Source organism: Serinus canaria, chromosome 4, assembly GCF_022539315.1.
Source record: "Serinus canaria isolate serCan28SL12 chromosome 4, serCan2020, whole genome shotgun sequence".
In the NCBI taxonomy this organism is placed as follows: Eukaryota; Metazoa; Chordata; class Aves; order Passeriformes; family Fringillidae; genus Serinus; species Serinus canaria.
In genome coordinates, this window is record NC_066317.1 from 1,238,761 (window position 1) to 1,254,258 (window position 15,498).

The 15,498-nt window shown below is 50.2% G+C and overlaps 1 protein-coding gene across 5 annotated transcripts in view; it reads right to left on the reverse strand.

Moving 5' to 3' along the window:
- Positions 1-4,887: 4,887 nt before the first annotated feature.
- The window catches only part of SHROOM3 (shroom family member 3), a 111,511-nt gene continuing 100,900 nt past the window's right edge, over positions 4,888-15,498 (reverse strand). For 4 of the 5 annotated variants that reach the window (XM_030238934.2, XM_030238936.2, XM_018923543.3 and 1 more), the window contains 5 exons: positions 12,024-12,899; positions 10,566-11,060; positions 9,647-9,797; positions 6,380-6,652; positions 4,888-5,876 (listed from right to left, as the gene is read on the reverse strand). In XM_030238934.2, coding sequence (XP_030094794.2) covers positions 5,517-5,876; positions 6,380-6,652; positions 9,647-9,797; positions 10,566-11,060; positions 12,024-12,899 — 2,155 coding nt within the window. In that variant the 3' untranslated portion in view covers positions 4,888-5,516. The remainder of the gene's footprint in view (positions 5,877-6,379; positions 6,653-9,646; positions 9,798-10,565; positions 11,061-12,023; positions 12,900-15,498) is intronic. The other variant, XM_030238935.2, reaches the window with a different exon arrangement.

Below are 15,498 nucleotides of genomic sequence, written 5' to 3' on the forward strand. Positions count from 1 at the left end.
CCTGGCTGGCTCCTGGAGTGGTGACCAGGCTTTGTCTCCTGCAAGAGCCATCGGGAGAGCCAGAACTCCGTGGCCTGCTACAGAGGAGAGGGTCACAGTGAATGGGAAAGTGACGCCTGTCCCTGCCAAGTGTGCTCTCCTGAACCACAAAGATCTCATGCCAGAATATCTGAGAGAACCCTGAGCCCTGCTTGCTGTGGGGAGGAGCAGAAAGCACCACAACATGGCCAAGGGTGCAGGTTTTCTTTCTTTGCTGAATTTAAATCCTGCACAGTGGGCACTCACCATTTTATTTTTTACACCATCATGGCCAGGGAAAGTGGGACCTCAAAACCCCCTACAAAAGAGCTGTGAGGCTGTGTCTTATAACATGGACACTGAGTTGGGTGTGAGAAGAAATTTTTTCAGTGGAACAGGATGCCCAGGGAAGTGGTGGGGTCACCATGCCTGCAGGTACTTAGGAAAGGTGGAGATGTGGCACTTGGGCCACAGTGGTGGATTTAGTGGTGTTAGGTTCACAACTGCACTTGACTGTAAGGGTCTTTTATAACCTAAGTGATTTTATCAACACAGATTAAGTGAGAAGTGCTTTCACCTCACACCTTGGAAGATGAGAACAAATAATAATTCTAAAAGAAGATGAGTTTGGAAGCAATAGATGGGACAGGAATTAAAATCTCGTGCACAGCTTAGAAGAGCAGTGAGGGCTAAGACAGACCAGCAGCTTTGTCTTCTCAGAAAATAACCTCTCCCTGAGCAGTTCACATTAACATCACTCGACAGAAATAGGCCATCCAAGTGGCTGTGCTGCACTGACTGTCACAGCCTCCAAAGACAGTCTGAGGACACTGTGCACGCACCCAGGAGCTGGGTGCTAGGGAGGCTGAGGGGCAGCCCTCGGTGAGGCAGGAGAAGCCAGCAGGGTCGCTTCTCTGTGGAATTTACAACCAAAACATCACCTGACAATTTCTTCCAAACAATTCACATAGGAAACAAACCAACAACCCGTGTACAAAATGAAGAGTTGACTAACACCAGCCAGCTCTTGTTCCTCCCTCAGCCCCAGTTCCAACATGTACAAACCTAAAGGCACTTGAGCACTCACTCAAGAAAATCAGCCCCAAACCTTGTGCTGCGTTACCTCACAGCCTTCTGGGGCAGCCCACAGGAAACCACAACCACACCATTCCCCTTTCCCAGCGTCTGATGGAGGTCTGGGCACGAGCCTGGATGGTGCAGGGCTGGGATATCCTTGGGGTCAGATGGTACAAACCCTGCACTGTGCTGTCCAGGCTGTGGGCAGGAGCTGAGACCCCCATGGTGTGGGCACCCTCCCATCCCCACAGGCCAAACCAAACACCTGACGCTGCTTCTTTCCAACAAACAGGGCTTTTCTTCCCCTTAAACCTCCTATGCAGCTGCATGCTGCCAATCTGCCCCATGAAGAGTAAAAAAAACCCCATGAAAATAGAGCTTTACTCACTTTTTCTCAGCAGGCTTCAGGCTGAGACGTGCGCCCTCAGGCTGGACTCCTGTTGGACTGGCCCTGGCACAGCTGTCCCTCGTTAGCCCCGACTGCCACACAGGTGTTGGCAATAAAAACACAGCAGGAGGGACAGGCATTCTCGTTTTTGGAAGTTTTTGGGGTGTTTGGGGGCAAGGTTGGTGAGGGCTGGCTCAGGGCGCCCTCCCCTCAGCAGCCCCTAGGATGGTGGTGGGGTCCCTGAGGTAAAAGGCTTCCCGCCGAAAAATCTGGCGGGAAAAGCCACGAGCAGCTTCTGCTCCGGGCTCCTTTCTCTCCCAAAACTTCCCCTCACGGCTTCTCGTATTCCCATTTCATCTCTTCTAAGCCGGTGGTTTGTGTGTATATATATTTGTTTAATCAAAGTTTTATTTCACCTCAGTAAAAGCACAAGCACCTCATGAGTGGTTCCTCCCGTTCTCCATCACCCTTTCACCAGCTCTTACCCTCCCCAGCTGAAGTATGTCCTTGTTTTTGTTTTCTTTTTCTTTTGCATTTCAGTCCTTTAAGTTCCCTCAGTGCTTAAAGGGAGAATTTAACAAGTATGGCTGGATTTTCTCATTTGAAGTCCCTGTGCTTCTCAGTGCAGCCCTAGCAGAAGGCGACGGCCTCAGGCTGCAAACCACAGGGGAAAAAGCTGCCTGGCCCACATGTACCCTGTTTCCTCTATGGTTTAGGGGAAAACAAGCCCCTTTTCCTAATCTCAAAGCAGGCAGAACCACACTGACCCCCTCTCAAGCTTGTTTGAGGGTGCTGAGCCTGGCTGGCTCCATCTCCCCAACATCTTGAAGCAGGCAAGAAGAAAGCAGATTTTTGCAATGGTTTTTGGCACTGATGCAAGCCAAGCTGCACAAAGGCTGGCCACAGACACACATCCAGTTGCACAACACAAGGGCTGATTGTTCAGTCACACAGGGATAGAAAAACCCCCTCACACAGCAGAGCTGCAGGACACTTGGTTGGTGTGCAAAGGCACGAGCAGCACTCCTGTGGGAACACAGCCGAGCTGTAAGACTGTGCCACAGTCAGGACACGTCCCCTCCGAGGGGTGTAAAGGGATAAACAGCTCTTATGGAAACACTGCCTTGCAGGGTGAATGAATGAGGCATGGAGAAGCCTGGGATGGGGTCTCTAGGTGTGCCTCAGTTTGCTCACAGTGATGTAAAGCAGGGGCTCTTCGATGAACAGCTCTCTGTTCCCTGTTTTGCAAAGGACAGGATTTATGTGGAGTGGGTGTGGAGTGCTATCCAGTCCGCTTTACTTGCTTAATTACCAGCCTAAACAATCAGGACAGCAGCTGAGTTGTAAAGATGATGGATAAACTGACACACAAGCTGTTGTTGTGCCCTGGGTTGGACCAATTTTACAGGTAACCTTCACAAAAGATCCTGTGTGCAAACCTACAAGCAGCAGACCCTGGTATGTAAACACTCTTTACTGGATTTAGTGTTGAGGGAAGCATCTGATGTGAATTCCTTGTGACCGCCAGTCGCCCCAGGGCTCTGATAAAAAAAGGCCAATTTGAAGCTGGATGAGTAGATTTTCCTGGCTTCCATCACATGCATGTTGCTAAAAGCACGTGAGGCCTCACTGAGAGCTGGCCTGCTTTGACTGGAGATAATCATTTCAGGGATGCTGACCCAGGCAAAAGGCTGTTCCTAACTCATGTACAACTGTGACATAATGGTGTTGGTTTTGCACAAGGAGATTGTACTTGGAACTGGCACCACGTGTCAGCAGTGTCACTGCTTTGTCCTTACCAGGGCTTTCCTCAAGTCACCAAAGGGAGATCCATGCTTTCCCACTGGGCCTGTAGCCAGCTGAAGGTGGCTGTCACACGATCCTTGAGCAGTCCATGACTTACCTGGAGACAGCTCTGGAGAAGGTGCTTGACCCAGGCATCACAAACTGACTTGGGAAGGAGTCCCACCCATGGTTACCTACAACCAGAGCCCCCCCAGGCTGGCAAACAGGCCAGGCTGTCATCCCTGGGGCAGGGTGGGATGTTGGGCATTCCACAGCAATATCCAAACCAGATGTTTCTGTTGTAACGTTCTAGCAAAAATTGCCAGGCTGCTGAAAAGCCCTTCCCTGAGGTGCATTTTGGGGAAGGGGTAGCACAGCAGAGGGAGGTCACTATACCTGGTGCACTGGCTTTGCCCACTGCAATACAGGTTCAGTATTAAAAATCTCATGGGGCCACACCCAAAATGCAGATTTGTGTCACTAAGTTTACAAGGACTGGACAGTAAGTGGAAAATTCTAACCCTGGTATTCCTGTCCCATGAAACCAGTCTAGAAAATTCTGGGTTTCCATTATCCTCTAGTTTCATAGCCACAACAGAAAAGCAAGGTGGGATAAAGAGCAATGAAGGCACTCCCCTTTTTGCCAGAGGTAACAGAAGTAAATCTTTTTGGCTGAGAAGGAAATCTTCAGGCTTGCCTGATGTTTAATTACCTTTAAATACATATCAAGGTGTCCTTCTATCAAACTCAGTAAACTTTGCAGTTAGAAGGTGATTTTTGAAGAAAACTGTGCAAAGAGAGTTTTTCTGCACTTAGAACAAAAATTGTGGCTTTAACTAATTTCTCACTTGAAAATACAAGCTGTTATAAAAATATCAGTGACTATCACTTGCCTCATTAGCTGATGTTTCTCTGCACTGTGGGAACACACACAGGACTTGCCTTGTCCACCCCAAACTTGCTGGAGGTGCTCCCCCTGAAGCCATGTGGGTTCCTGGAGCAAACAGGCAGATCCTGTTTGGATGGAGCCTCTTCCTGACCTGGGGATAAAGTGCAGGACTTGTATTTTTCAGGGAAGAACTCACTAAATGCAAAATACAAAAACACCTCCCAGATCTACCATGTCTTTGTGAGTTGTTTTGCTAAGTGTAAGATGGAAGGGTGGCTGCAAGAAAAAAAGTGAATTAAAAGTGTTTTTAAATCTAATAAATTAAACTGCAGCAGTAGGTAGGATTTTTTTTTAGGGCAAATGAAATTTTTTGATTGGATTGAAACAGCTCCCCCCGCTGTTTCCCTGAAACTCTACTCAAAGCAGGGCCTATAAATCATGTCAGTAGAGATCCCTGTCACACCTCAGGGAAATCTTTCAGGCTGCAACAGAAACACAGGCCACAGCTGTGAGTATTCAAAATAAAGACAGAATTTCCCCCACATTCCTGCAGTGAATTCCTTGCTTCATGCTAGCTTGGACTCCTGACACGTAGCTTGCCATAAAAGAAGTTTCAACTCCAGACTCAGAGGATCACAGGATCCAGAAGAGGAAAAATTTGTTATTTTTGTGGCCAAAATCTCCTTTGTAAGGCCACTTAATGGTATCTTTAGCATGTGCTCAAACAGGGTGAAGCTGCTTCTGGTAGCCCTTTATTATATTAAAAAACAACCACAACAACAGCAACAAAACCACGATGAGATGTTTCAAGCTACTGCATGACTATCTTTGGGGTTCCCTCTTTTTGTTAAGGTCTTCACAAAATACAAAATTAAATGTCTTTTCTACATACAGAACAAAGTAGAATCAAGTAACTGATTAGAGTATGTACAAAAACTTACACATTCCGTCTTGTTCTTTAAAAAATATAAATATCAATAATGTTCAGTAAAATGGGTTGGTTTTATTTTTAAGGCTTCATTCTTAGATCCTTCATTATTTAATGAGGTGTCAGGTAGGCAGAAAAGGGAGGGAAGAGAGGAGGTCATGTTTTTTATTAAAGGTCATGTGTTTAATTCTTGTGAGATGCTTCCTCATCTCGGGCAGGAGGAGATTTCCCTCCACATTGATTTAAGTTTCCATGAACCAGAAGGGGAAGGAAAGGAAAATAAAACCTTTATTATTGCTATTTTTTTTTTCCTTCATTAAAATCTTGGTTTGGACCTGTCTCTTTCCACGGTCTTTGAAGAGGACCATCTGCCAAGTACTGGGATGAAAGGGACTAGGGCAGGGCTGCATCCCAGCTCCACCTGCGCCAGGTTAGAGTGAGGAAGAGGCTGCTGGAGGTGTTTTACCACCGACCCCGGAGGAGGTAGCAAGTGCTGCAGCCAGGGCAGCCGCTGCTGCTGCATCCCTGGGCATGAAGTCCGTGGGGAGACTTTCCATCAGGCACTTGAGCTGCTCCTGGCCCAGTTTGATTTTGTCGTCGAGCTCCCGCTGCTCTATGAGGAGCGCAGACTTCATCTTGACAAAGTGCTGGTAGTCCTGGAGCTGCTCCTCAGAGAGGTAGTTGCCCAGGATGTCCAAGACCAGCCGTTCCCGACGGTCGAGGTTTTCCTTCAGCTCCCGGGCGTCTTCGTGCTGGCCAGCCAGCAGCTTCCGCTTCTCGTTCAGGGAACTCTGCACACCAGAGAGAGCCCTTCAGTACCAGCAGCACCACACGCCCTGAGCCCCTTCCTTCCTCCCAGCACCACCTCTGGAGAAGGCTGCTAAGCTCCCAGAGGCACAGTCAAAAGCCTGGGAGAGAAGGAGGAATTCCTCCTCATATAGTGAACCCCAATGAACTGGAGCCTAAACATCCTTGCAAATGGGAGGCAGAAAGTGCTGCAATAAAGTCAGGAAACCTCGCCTGAAAGCAACAACTACCAGGAAAATCTGATTTCAAACCTACCCCAAAAGTGTTAAAATGTGGCTGTGCCCAACGCAGCCGCTCTGTGTCCAGACAAAGGCTGCAGGATCCCAGCCATTTATACAAAGGGGATTAAGAGTCCCAGGGACAATGCCTGAGCTGCTGCTGCTACACGAGCACCGAGAGCCCCGTGCTGCCCTCCCGGCAGCCCCTGGAGGTCGCTGTAATGCCGAGGTGGTGGTGGCTGCTGCCCCAGGGCTGTGCCCATACCTACCCGCTCCTCGCTGTTGGCATTGTCCCCCAGGCTGCTCAGGACGTTCTCCACACGGGCCAGGCGTCCCGAGAGGGAGAGCAGGAGGTTCACCACCTTATCCAGATCGCCAATGAACATCTTGTACTTGTCAAACTCGTTGGGTTTGCACAGCGTGCTGATCAACAGCTCCACCTCCTCCCCGAGAGCATTATTCATCTTAATGTCCTCGAGCAGGCCCTCCTTGGCTTCCTTCAGGATTTCCAGTTTGTGGGTCAGGCTCCCAATGAGCTCAGCCTGTTGGAGGGGAAGCATTGCCACATTGGTTGTTACCAGCATCACCCTGCTCATATGGGGGATAACAACAAGAGGATATGGCTTCAGGTCCTGAGGAGCAGGGTCAGGTCAGCAACAGCTGACAAAGAAGGGAGGAAACAGAGAAAATACTGCAATTCCCCACCTCTGAGAAAACCCAAGCAGCCCATCAGGTTGCATGAGGATGTATTTGTTCCATGAACATATATAAAAGAGATCTCTGATTTGGTGTACTGTATTCTGATACCCAGCTACCTACAGGTGAATGTTCTGTAAAACCTCTGAGTGCAAAGAGCTGCGGCCACAGCTCTGATGTGCTCCTCAGGCCCAGCCTGAAACGCCTTGCACTGCACCAAACAAGTGCCCTGCACACAGAGGCATCGAGGAAGGGTTCCCAGCAAAGATGATCTGGATTTACTCAGTGTCTGAACACAGAGAACACACCCATTTTGCAGAAACACTGACACCTATTCCTTGCCAAAGAAAGGGAGGCCCCCGGGGTTCTGTTACTCCAGGAACAGCAGGGCTGCACATGTGCCAGAGATCCCAATTTCTGTTGGGATTTAGTGGAAAGACACATGCAGAAGCAAGTCTCTGGCCTAGGGCTTGCAATTCCTGCTTCTGTTTACTGGGAACTGAGAGCCCAGCAAGCAGGAGCGGCTCTCCATACAAGGGTAGGGATTCTCAGTGTTTCCAGTTCGTGCACTGCTGAGGCACAAACACCTGTGTGTTCATCTACCCTGCACACAAACACTGCAGGATGGAACAAGTCAGTCACAAGGTGGCCTGAGAAGGTTCTCTCCAAGTCCTCTTTCCAGCACAACGGAGTGTCAGTGCAGGCAGGAGGCAGCCCTGCTCCAGGGGAGGAGGATTTTCACACACTGGTCAGGCTCAGTCACTGAGCTGGCCCTGGTGCCCAGGGTGGGCTGGCAATGGGGTTCCCAGCTGCTCTGGCAGCAGGGAGCACATGGCTCTGTGTGGCCAGGCACCACTAGATGGAACACTTGGGCATGCACTGCTCTGTGCTGCAGCACAGCCTGCTCTCTGCTGCCATGCACATGCAAAGGATGAATATTCCCTGAAAGCAAAAGGCCACTAACATTCCCTGAAAACAAACATCCACTCCCTGGGATGACCTCCACTGGCTAGCAGGGTAGCTCAGGGGAGAGGGAGCAAAGGTAATACTAAATCCCACCTCCTAAGGGTCAACCAAAACTCCTTCATGGGCATTCTTCCCTCGGAAGTACCCAGAGACAAAAAACAGCCCTTGCCCTTCCCTGGGCCTATGGTTCTAAAGGGCCCTTCCAAAGAAAGATCCTCAGCAGTTGATTGCTGAACCAAATCCCGAGGAGCAACAGGAAGGATCCATGTTCAGGGTTACAGTTAGCTGGGGAAATCTCTATGGCAGGACTCCACAGGGTGGTCTCAAAGCCTGGCATTAACCTCAGGAAGTTTTCAGGTGGATGGAGCTGCTGGGAACTGGCAGCTGTTCCTCCCTGCTCCAGGAGATTAGCCCTCCAACTGCAGCAGGAGGCTATGGGGCTCCTGAGAGTGAGGTACCTTTGTTCTGAAGGCTTGGGAGCTGGAGGGGCTTGTGACTTAGGTCTGTGTTTATTAATCAGTGACTCTCCTGCAATCCCAAATACCAGCCAACAGAGCTTCTTTCCATACTTACAGTGGAAAGGTGCTTGGTTTATCCAATGACCTCCCACAGGGGCTGCCCTTCTCAGGCAAGCCTGTGCAAGTGTTCCTGCACACAGACCATGAGCAAAGGGGCCAGACTGTGCTGCCTGGGCCTAATCACTCCCATCTCCTCCTGGCTTTCCATGCAAACGTAACCTTTGAGGCCTGGGACTTGCCCTCCATGGCAGGCTCATGGTGCAGCACCCTTGTCTTGTTCTGCACCTCTCACCTTGGTATGAGCAAGCAGATTTGGAAGGGAGTCCAAGGAATGCTGCCATTCCCTTTGGAGCTGGGTGTGCTACAACCAGTGCCTTGGGCCCCATGATGAAAGCAGCAGGCAAAGGCCCTGGGCAAATGCTTTTGATTAGTGACCCACCTACACAGAAAGAAGAGGTGGTGAACAGCAAAGTGTCTCTGGGCTGTGCTACTGTGTCCATGGCAGTGTGGGACGGTTTAGACTTAGAGGCAGGCACGGCTGGTTTTGACAGGAAGGCAGGAGGTGTGTAGGAGAGGCACAGACAGGCCACACACACCGGAGCTAAGCAGAATGCCTGTAATTACAAGGTAACTAACGTGAGACAGCCACAGGGGCAAATTAGAAGGCCCTGCAAAAGCACAGGAAGCAGAGCATGGCAGCCTCCAGCATGAGCAGCAGGGGGCAATTCCACAGCAAAATGTAGGCTCAGTAAGAGAGCAAAATGTGTCCTCCCCTCCTGCCTGCTCTCTGTCCTTCCCTGCCATCCCACGGAGGTTGTGCTGACTGAGCTGCTGAGGTGCGCCTGGCTTTCAGTGGGGCAGAGAAACAACAAAGTGTGAGGGAAAAAGAGCAACCCATGTTTCTTCTGTTGCAGAGAGTGCAGACAGCAGGTGAAACGGGTAAACTGACTTCGCTGAAGAGCAAAGTCCTGGGGAAAAATCTCCTTCACTCAGGGCAGTGACTTGCTGGACTCTGTTTCTGTTTCCAACTCGTGCTGGCCTTGCACAACTTGCTTCACCTCTCCCTTTTCCTTCCTTGCTGCAGAACAGGGACAGCTCCTGACAGTGTGTACACTCAGCATTTGGTATAATCAGGCCTGCCTCAGGGTGGTGCAAGACTGGTACTCAATTTGCAGTGAGTAATTCAGATTAACTCTCTTATACAATTTGGGTCACTCTAACGAAGCCTCACGGGTGGTCCTAATTGCTCCCACGCAATTTTGGGTGCTGCCAAAAGCTGACATCAAATAAAAATGCACTTCATGGCTTATTATTATTTCAGGAATGTGAGCAAACAGTGCTGAGTGCTGAATTTACCTTTTTCTCATTGATGTCCAGCAGCTCCTCTTCCTCCCCTACTTCTTCTGGCAAGTCCTTGATTTTATTCAGCAGTTCTGCTTTGGGCGCTGAAACGCTGTAGTAAGCAGGACAGGTGACCAGGGTGACAGGAGCTTCCTTGTCCTCTCTCCTACACCAGAGTGAAGAAAAAGCAAGAGTTCAGTCTGAGCCTGACTTTTCCCAGTGTTCAGATCCATGGTTTTCCAGGACTCCCTCTCTAGTACCTTCCAAGGTGATTACCCACCAGGACAAGGCAGATTCCTGCCATCAGGGGGTTCGTGCCAGCTGCTGTCCCACCAGCACAGCCACAGCTTTAGAGGTGAGGGGACACAGCACTGCACAGGATTTACCTTCCTGAAGGTCAGCCAGCACAGCTCAGCTGGAGGTGGCCAGACTGCCTTTACCTGGCTTCATGCAGTACACCTGAATTCTGGACAGTTCTCCAGCTTGCCACCTGGAAGTCTCTGTCTTAAAAAACCCACACTGGGGCACTTGGGCTGATCTTGTAATAAGTAGGTCCCCTCGACCCTCATTCCAGAATCTGGCCTCTCATTACCTCTGTGCTTGCCTGATTTTACTTTACTATCACTGTTCCTTTGCTTTGGACTGAACTGCTTCAGATTACTAAGCTTCAGCTAGCAAAATCCAGTTATATCTCCAGGGATGTTTGATTTCCTGCTCTGTTCCCAAGCTCAGCGTCATTCTCTACACAGCCAGAGAGGTGAGCTCAGAGCCCAAGCACAGAGCCCAGCTCATGGGAAAGGCTGCTGGGAAATGCCCTGCCAGCCTCACACCCCTGAACTGCAAAACTCACTCTCACCTACAGACAAGCAGAAAAAATGGGCCCAGGCTGTCCTTAGAAGCAAGGGAGCAGGGAGTTCTGCCCAGCAGTGCTTACGTGTCACCCGCCACCGCCGTCCTGCTGCCTTGTGTCTGCCACATCTTCCTCTTCATGTTGTTCTCCTTCAGCACGCTGCTTCCACCAGGGAAAATCCCTTCCATCAAGTCCATGGTCGTCTTCATTTTGGAATCTGGGTCCAGGATATCAGCCAGAGACTTGTCTTTATGGACAATTTCTTTTGCTAGAGCCTCTGACTTAATATCCTCTGGGGTCTTGCTCTTTGCTTTCACTGGGGGTGCTGTACTGGTTATCCCAGAGTCCAGGCTGGCATTTTCCAATGCTGGCTCTCTGGGGTTACCTTCAGGCTGAGTTATGGGCTGTCTGTCAGTGCTCTGAGACCCTTCAGGAGAAGCAGGGGACTGGTGCTGCTGATCCACAGCAGATGGAGAGCAAGTCCTCTTTAATGGGGCTGGCCAGTTATTTTCACCGGTGCTGGTGCCCAACCCTGTTATCTCCCTCTCGGCCAGGGCTTTGGGAAAGCTTTTGAAGCTGCTGTGGACAGAAACATTCAGTGAGATAAAGAGAAACCTACCACCCAGGACCATTGTGAATACATGGTACAAGCCTACAAGAATCAAGTTTTCCTTCTCTCTCACTTGTTTTTGTGTCTCGCTTCTCATTCCAATAGGGAAGGTCCACAGTGTGAAGCCACTGGCATGAGAATTGTTTTGCCCCTTCAACCTGGGCACTGCTGGATTGTCCTTCCAACACAGAAAGAACTAGTGAATGCCAAGTCACTTGGTTTTCTACTGGCAGGCTGGAGACAGTGCCTCCCCACCGGGAGTGCCATCCTGAGCAACCTCTACCCCATTTATCCTTACTATGTTGGAAGGCCAGTACCTACTACAGCCCTGGCCAGATTCTTCCCAGATGGATATCAGAGCAGCTCCCTAGGAGTGAGGGAAGCTGTGCCGAGTTAAACCTCCTGGGCACCTCGCCCAAAGTCCTATCCCTCAGGAGAATTTCCCTATACAGCCTGACTGTGACATATTTGCATTGTCATTTCTTGGCAGACGGTCACCGCTTCAGAACAGCATTATTTTGTGCCAGGTCCAAAATATATTCTGGGAAATACTAACTGTTTGGAGAAACCCACCATGGATTTTCACAGCTGTCTCTCAAAACCCAGTAACTGGAAGGAGCCAGCAGCCATTCCAGCTTTGTGCCGGAGAGAGTCAGAAGCAACCGCACTGAAACCTGCAGGAAGAACCAGTCCAGGAGTGTTCCCCTGTAATCCCCTGTCCTGGGGGTTTTGGGGAGCACCTGTCAGTGCACCTGCTGGTGGACCAGCAGTGAGTCTGTCACTCCCTGTCCCCTGAAAACGTGCAAGCTCCCGGCCCAGCCGGCAGCTGGGGTCCCAGGGCCCGAGGGATGAGCCCATCTGTCCTAGCCCCGCATATCTTACTGTATATGGCCCTGCACCGCCCGAGCTGCCGCGCTCCAGCCCGCCCTTACCTCACACCCGCCTCCTCTGGGAGCCGGGGGGATTTGTCTCCAGCTGCCCCGTTCCCCTCAGCGGGAGGGGGAGGAGGTGGGAATTTCTCCGTGCCGTTGGCAGAAGTGCAAGAGCTGAGCTCGGGAAGAGGACGGGATGGCGGTGGGGAGAAGGGTGCGACAAACACCTCGTCGTCCTCCTCGTCCTGCAGCGACGGCGGGGGCGTGAGCTGCAGCCCCGACTCCGAGATGCGGAGCTGGGTCACGGCCTGGGGAGAAGGAGTCTCTGGGTCGGAGGAAGTGCTGCTCTGCGTGGGCAGGGACTGCCACCTCTGGGAGGGCTTCGGCCCGGCAGCCGGAGGAGACGCCATGGCCCTGGCGTAGCCATTGTCTTTGGCCGAATGAGCCCACGCTGCTTTGGGCGGGAGGGACCTGTGCAGCAGCCCCGCTTTCCTCCTCCACACCATCTCTTCCGTGCCAGTCTCGGGGGATCTGTCCTGGACAGCATCCAGAGGCTGTGCCTGAGCACTGCCGCTGCCCTCAGGGGGAACAGCCTCTCGTTTGGCATGGTGCTGTCTCGGAGCCTGGCTGTCACCTGCGCTCTGCAAGTCTGAGGGAGCCTGGGCGGGTGGATCAGGGGAAGAGTGGCCAGGCCCAGAAGGAGTAAGGTTAAGGAACAAGGGTTTAAAGCCTTGCTTTTGCTCAGCATAGTGACTCCTTGCCTCTGCTGGGAAAAATGCAGAAGTCCTGCTATCTGGCCTGGAAAGTTCTGAGACCTTGTGATTCTCGACCAGCGTGGCAGGCCCGGCGACAAGCTCTGTGCTGCGGAGGGGATGGGGATAGTAACTGGTGAACGCCATTTTCTCAGAGTGGCTTCTTTCTTGCTTGCTGAAAGACCTGAATACCAAGAGACAGACCATGGTTAGATTAACTCAACAACGAGCAGGAAAATTTACCATGCACCTCCTTAATGGGCAAGTTATCAACGCTACCAAAGGCCAGCATCACTGCCTGCTCGTCTAGGTGAGGTACAGCTGAGCTTTGAAACTGGAAGTGAAATCCTGAGCCAGATCCACTCCCTCCCACCATCTCCCATCATTATCAGTGCGTGCTACATCGCACACGTAGCATGCACCACAGCAGTAACTCACTGGAAAAACTATTAGGAGAACCTAAGGGCCGGCTTCCTTTCCTGATCTGCTTTCAATTTTGTTTGTTACAGATGGGGTGAGTAGTAATTGTTGTAAGATAAACTATTTGACATTATCTACTATCAAACTACATTCTCAATTGCTTGAAATTTTAAGAATTTCAGCTCTATGAGCCAAATATTCCCATAATGTTATCTGCTCATTTTGGAAAGGCGCCATTAAAATGATTCAACTGTCTCCAAGAAGGAAGCAAGGCCAAAAAAATGCACTATTTTGACTATGGAGAAAATAGAAAAAAGCTCTTGCAGCCTTGGAATCCCGTTATAAGGAAGAGCTCCCTCAGACAGGCAGGTGTGACAGACACATTCCAACTGCAAGCAGATGTTAAGGCTGCAAAGCCAGCAGATTGCATTGTTCCTTCCAGGTCTTTCAGGGTGCTCACATGTGAGCCTGAGAAACGGCATCTGGCCTTTGGAGTGAGGCCTCTGCTGGGAATCTATGGCCAAACCTATTGGCCTGTCTGGCTGTTTAGCTGGAAAACAAACTGAGCAGTCATAATGGCACTGGCATATGCAAGAGAAGGTGGCCTGGAACCACGAGGCCATATCATAAACCAGTAAAACACAACAAAGCTCTGCTGCCAGTGCATTTTCTGTTCTTGAGATGCAATGTCAAATGATCCTGCCAATTTGTGATGCTGGAGACTTGGGCCCCAGATTTGTTCTCAGATGTACTGGTACTAATTAAGAAGAACTCTGTCAAAGACATGGGTCGTTCTGGCTTTATTCTGGTGTGACTGAGAATAGAATTTGGCAGCCTGTGCCTGGGGGTGGGGAAGCTTCCCAGACAGGCTGCTCTCGGTATTGTCTGTGGTTCCTGGACAGTAGCAGTGTGTATTCTGTTCGGATGCTCAGTGTTTGTGGGGAACACCAGATGGTGAGTCTCTAATTCAGAGATCTCTCCCACTGTGGAAGCAACTGTGCATTCTAAAACCGGTGGAGCAGTTCCCAATGCCATGTGACACCTGGGGAGCAGAGGAACAGCACATGTGGCTGGACCAAGTGATTGCCGACCAAGGTTTTCCTCACTGAACCATCTGACTGTTTTCCTCCTCCAACAGGAGAGGTAGTAGGGGTGGTCCCACCTCCTCTGCAGCACATGGGGCAGCTGTGTCCCAAGAAAACCTAGAAATGTAATTCCTGCTGCCTGCCTTGCCTCCCTGAAGGGCCCATGCTGGAAAATGCTTCTCCTATCCTCTTGTCTTATCATTTGGGAAGTCCAATTCTGAGCAAGAAGGGAAAGCAACCTCCCATCTCCCAGGAGAAATGTGCTTGCAGAGCACACGGGATGCCCATGCTGCACAAACATCATAAAACTGTTAATAACAAATAATCTTTGTGCAGTGAAGCATGAAAATGAGAAACCTGCATTTCGTGCCCCAGTAAACTTATTTTCAGTCTGTGTGTTCAATCCCATTACTTGGAAAATAGGTTGGGGAAAGAAAAAAAAAAAAAAAGGAAGGGACAAGCAGTGATTGAGCAGCAGGATGAAATGCCATCTCTAGGAGAGAGAGGGAGGCAGGAGGAACTGAAACAGCTGCATTGTTCTCTTAGGAAAAAACATGGAAAAAGTTATTCCAAATCAAAGTAAACAAGCGTGTTTTAAATAATGCTACAAGGATGTGCCTGAAGGCAGACTGAGTCCCTTTAAAACAACATTTATGGGTTCTTAGGGGCAAAAATGGCCAGAGGTACGATCAGCCAGAGCAGGAGCCTCCCCCTGCTTCCAGCTGTCATTCCCTGACCCAGAGGTACATGAAGAAACCTTTGGACACGGCAGTGTTAACTCCCACTGTGACCACAGAGAGGGCTGGCATTTGCTGCAAGTTTGTGAGGAACAGAGCTCCTTTGTGAACAATGCTTTGAGTCCCTCTTGATGGCTTTTACTGTAATGGGAGTTAGCTGTTTGGGCACTCGGGGCTTAGGGCAAACATCTATTTATTATTTAAATGTAAATACAGCACGACCAACTTCAGTTCTCATTAACTTCAAAACAATCAGGGGCTAAGTGGAGACTTACATAAGTCCTAAGACATTGAGCTTTGTGCTTACGCTTTTCTATTTTTAAAAACATTTCTCTCTCCCCTGTTGCTGAGCAAAACATCCTGCCTGGATGAAGGGAAGAGGCCCAAAGGCCAGCTCCCAGTTGAGCATGATTAAGGAAATATCCTGGGTTTAGTCCCTTGCTTTTGGGGAGGCAGCATCCTGGGTGGATAAAAGCAGCCAGAGTAGGACATGGAGGTACTTCTTCCTTTAGGATCCTTCATTTAATGGTATCATCCAATG